Source organism: Coenobita brevimanus, chromosome 11 (genome assembly GCF_032717465.1).
Source record: "Coenobita brevimanus isolate Jiangsu-jjx chromosome 11, ASM3271746v2, whole genome shotgun sequence".
Lineage (NCBI taxonomy): Eukaryota > Metazoa > Arthropoda > Malacostraca > Decapoda > Coenobitidae > Coenobita > Coenobita brevimanus.
In genome coordinates, this window is record NC_136964.1 from 10097573 (window position 1) to 10100634 (window position 3062).

The 3062-nt window shown below is 43.9% G+C and overlaps 1 protein-coding gene across 1 annotated transcript; it reads right to left on the reverse strand.

Annotated features, from left to right (window-relative positions):
* Positions 1-545: 545 nt before the first annotated feature.
* On the reverse strand, positions 546-2505 carry LOC145410958 (apolipoprotein D-like). The gene is made up of 4 exons (XM_080281017.1): positions 2353-2505; positions 1869-2085; positions 1450-1676; positions 546-807 (listed from the first exon to the last, which is right to left on the reverse strand). Exons 1-4 carry the CDS (start codon positions 2488-2490, stop codon positions 583-585), a joined length of 807 nt encoding a protein of 268 aa, XP_080137143.1. The 5' UTR covers positions 2491-2505; the 3' UTR covers positions 546-582.
* Between the last annotated feature and the right edge of the window lie 557 nt (positions 2506-3062).

The following is a 3062-nucleotide window of genomic DNA, read 5'->3' on the forward strand; positions in this document are numbered from 1 at the left end:
CTCTCTTCTACTACCACTACTACTACTACTACTACTACTACTACTGCTACTATTACTACTACTACTACTACTACTACTGCTACTACTACTACTACTACTACTACTACTACTACTACTACTACTACTACTACTACTACTACAACTTTTACTGCTACTACCTTTCCCTCCCTTCCTTCCCTCCACTCTCCCATCTCTCTACTACTGCTACTACTACTACTTCTACTACTACTACTAGTCTGTTTTTAGTGAGACTACCATCAGAGGATCAAGAATAAAGGAAAATAATGATATATACTTCAACCTCCTCTATATTTTCGGGACTGCCATCAGAGGATAAAAAATAAATCCAACTAAAACACTACAGTAAAGGCACCAGAAAACACACACACACACAAACAGACCTCCTTTATTGAGACGCCCATCAAAGGATAAAGGGTAGACCAAAATACTGGAACAAATACAGTCTTCTACTTTACTGAGACAACCATCAGAGGAGTTACTACCCTTACTCGTCATCCACCTCCTTTACATATTCCTCCTCCTCCTCCTCCTCCTCCTCCTCAACTTACATTTTCCAAGGTATTACTTCCCTTCCTCCTCCTTCACCTTCTCCACATACTCCTCCGCCTCCTCTACAGTCGAGATCTGCCTCACTTCCTCATTGCCGGCCAGACTCATCAGACTAATCCCGTTGTTGTTCAGCTCAAACTTGAAATCCGTATTGTCAGAGGAGAGGCAGTTGGCTTGTTCAATGGTGTTCATACGTCCGATGTCGATGTCTGGCTGCTGGCTTAGCTTGTCCAGGTACTGATGTGGGGAAGGGAAAGAGATGGTACTACTACTATTATTACTTCTACTACTACTATTACTGTTATTACTTCTACTACTACTATTACTGTTATTACTTCTACTACTACTATTACTGTTATTACTTCTACTGCTACTACTACTACTACTATTACTGTTATTACTTCTACTACTACTATTACTGTTATTACTTCTACTACTACTACTACTGCTACTACTACTACTACTTAGCTTGTCCAGGTACTGATGTGGGGAAAGGAAAAGAGATGTTACTACTACTGTTATTACTTCTACTACTACTGCTACTATTGCTACTACTACTGCTGCTGCTACTACTACTGTTGTTATTAATACTTCTGCCACTACTACTACTACTACTTAGCTTGTCCGGGTACTGATGTGGAGAAAGGGAAAGATATTACTACTACTACTACTATTATTACTACTACTGCTTCTACTACTACTACTACTACTACTACTATTACTTTACTACTATTATTACTACTATCTATCTGCCTTAATCCCGTATGGAGTGATAGATTGTGATGATGGTGATGATGATTGATGATGAGGGTGGTGGTGGTGAATGATGATGATGACTAATAACAATATAATGATGATACCTATTCTCTCTAATCTCACCTGGTTGATCTGAGCCTCTATTTCCCCTAATCTCACTATCTTTATTCTCTCTAATCTCACCTGGTTGATCTGGTCCTGGGTGGGAGGGTCCTGGGTTCGCGTCATGATGGAGCCTGACACTCGCTTGGATATGCCCATCAGAGACTGACATTCAACATCCAAGGCATAATTATCATAGTCTGTGTCCACCACGGTAAAGGTGTAGGGAAGCAGGCTGATTACGAAGCCTGTGGGAGGAGAAGAGGTAGACTGAGAGAGAGGACACACACACACACACACACACACACACACACACACACACACACACACACACACACCTTCCCACTTCAACTTCATTTCGGCTGGACTCTGCTCTCCTGACACCATATCTACACACACACACACACACACACACACACACACACACACACACAACCCACCTTCCCACTTGAGCTTCATCTCTGCTGGACTCTGCTGGCCTAACACCATATCTCCCACGTTGGTCACCTGCACGTCTAAGGGGGTGAGGGAGGTGGGCAGGGGGGTCCGTTGCTCCCTGACCTTGTACGTGTTCGTGGCCTCATCCCAGTCAAAGGTCACTGAGAGGCATGAACTTGAGGTGGCCAGTTTCCTGTGTACGAACCAGGTCCCGTTGAACTGTGCACAGGGAGAGATGAAGACACAGAATGAGTAAAGCTAAGACGTTGGATGTGGGGTTGAAGTTCTAAAATAAATCGCTAAGGAAAAGGTGTTAGGGAGATATCAAATTTCCCTGACGGGACCAAAGTTCTAAAATAAATCGCTAAGGAAGAGGTGTCAGGTAGAATCAAAGTTCTAAAATAAATCACTGAGGAATAGGTGTGAGGTTGGGTCGATGCACTTAATAATAAATCGCTAAGGAAAAGGTGTTAGGGATGCACTTACTCTTGCCGGGTCGAAATCCTGTATAGGTGTTGCTTGCTTACATCTGCCTATCTTGAACTGATGTGCGTTGACTGGCGTTGAAACCATACACACGCACATCAACGCACACACGACCACGTACGCTCCTGTTGTGTGCATCGTGACTGTTTACGGTGATTCTGTTGGGGGTAGAGTGTGTGGGTGAGTTTGGACACACACACACACACACACACACACACACACACACACACACACACACACACACACCACTAATACCCCGGAGTGCATTACTATCTATCTATCTATTGCCAAACGCCTTAATCCCATATGGGGTGGCCACAAACAAATCGCCTCCACGTCGCCCTGTCTCCCGCCATTTCACTGCCCTGCCCCCAACGCACCCCCCTCTCTCATATACCTCACCACTCCATCCCTCCATCTCATCCTTGGCCTCCCCCTCTCTCTCCTCCTCCACGTCACTCACACACTCTCCTCGTCAGTCTCTCACTCCATCCTCTCCACATAGCCAAACCACCTCAGTGTGTTACCTGTCAATACGTTCCAGATCCTACCTTCTTATTATACCATATAAATAATGATGATGATGATGATGATGCTAGTAATGATGATGATAATGGTGATGATAATGATGACGACGACGACTGTGATGATGATGAAAGTGATGATGATGATGGTGATGATAATTATGATATAATTTCTGATCTTCATTT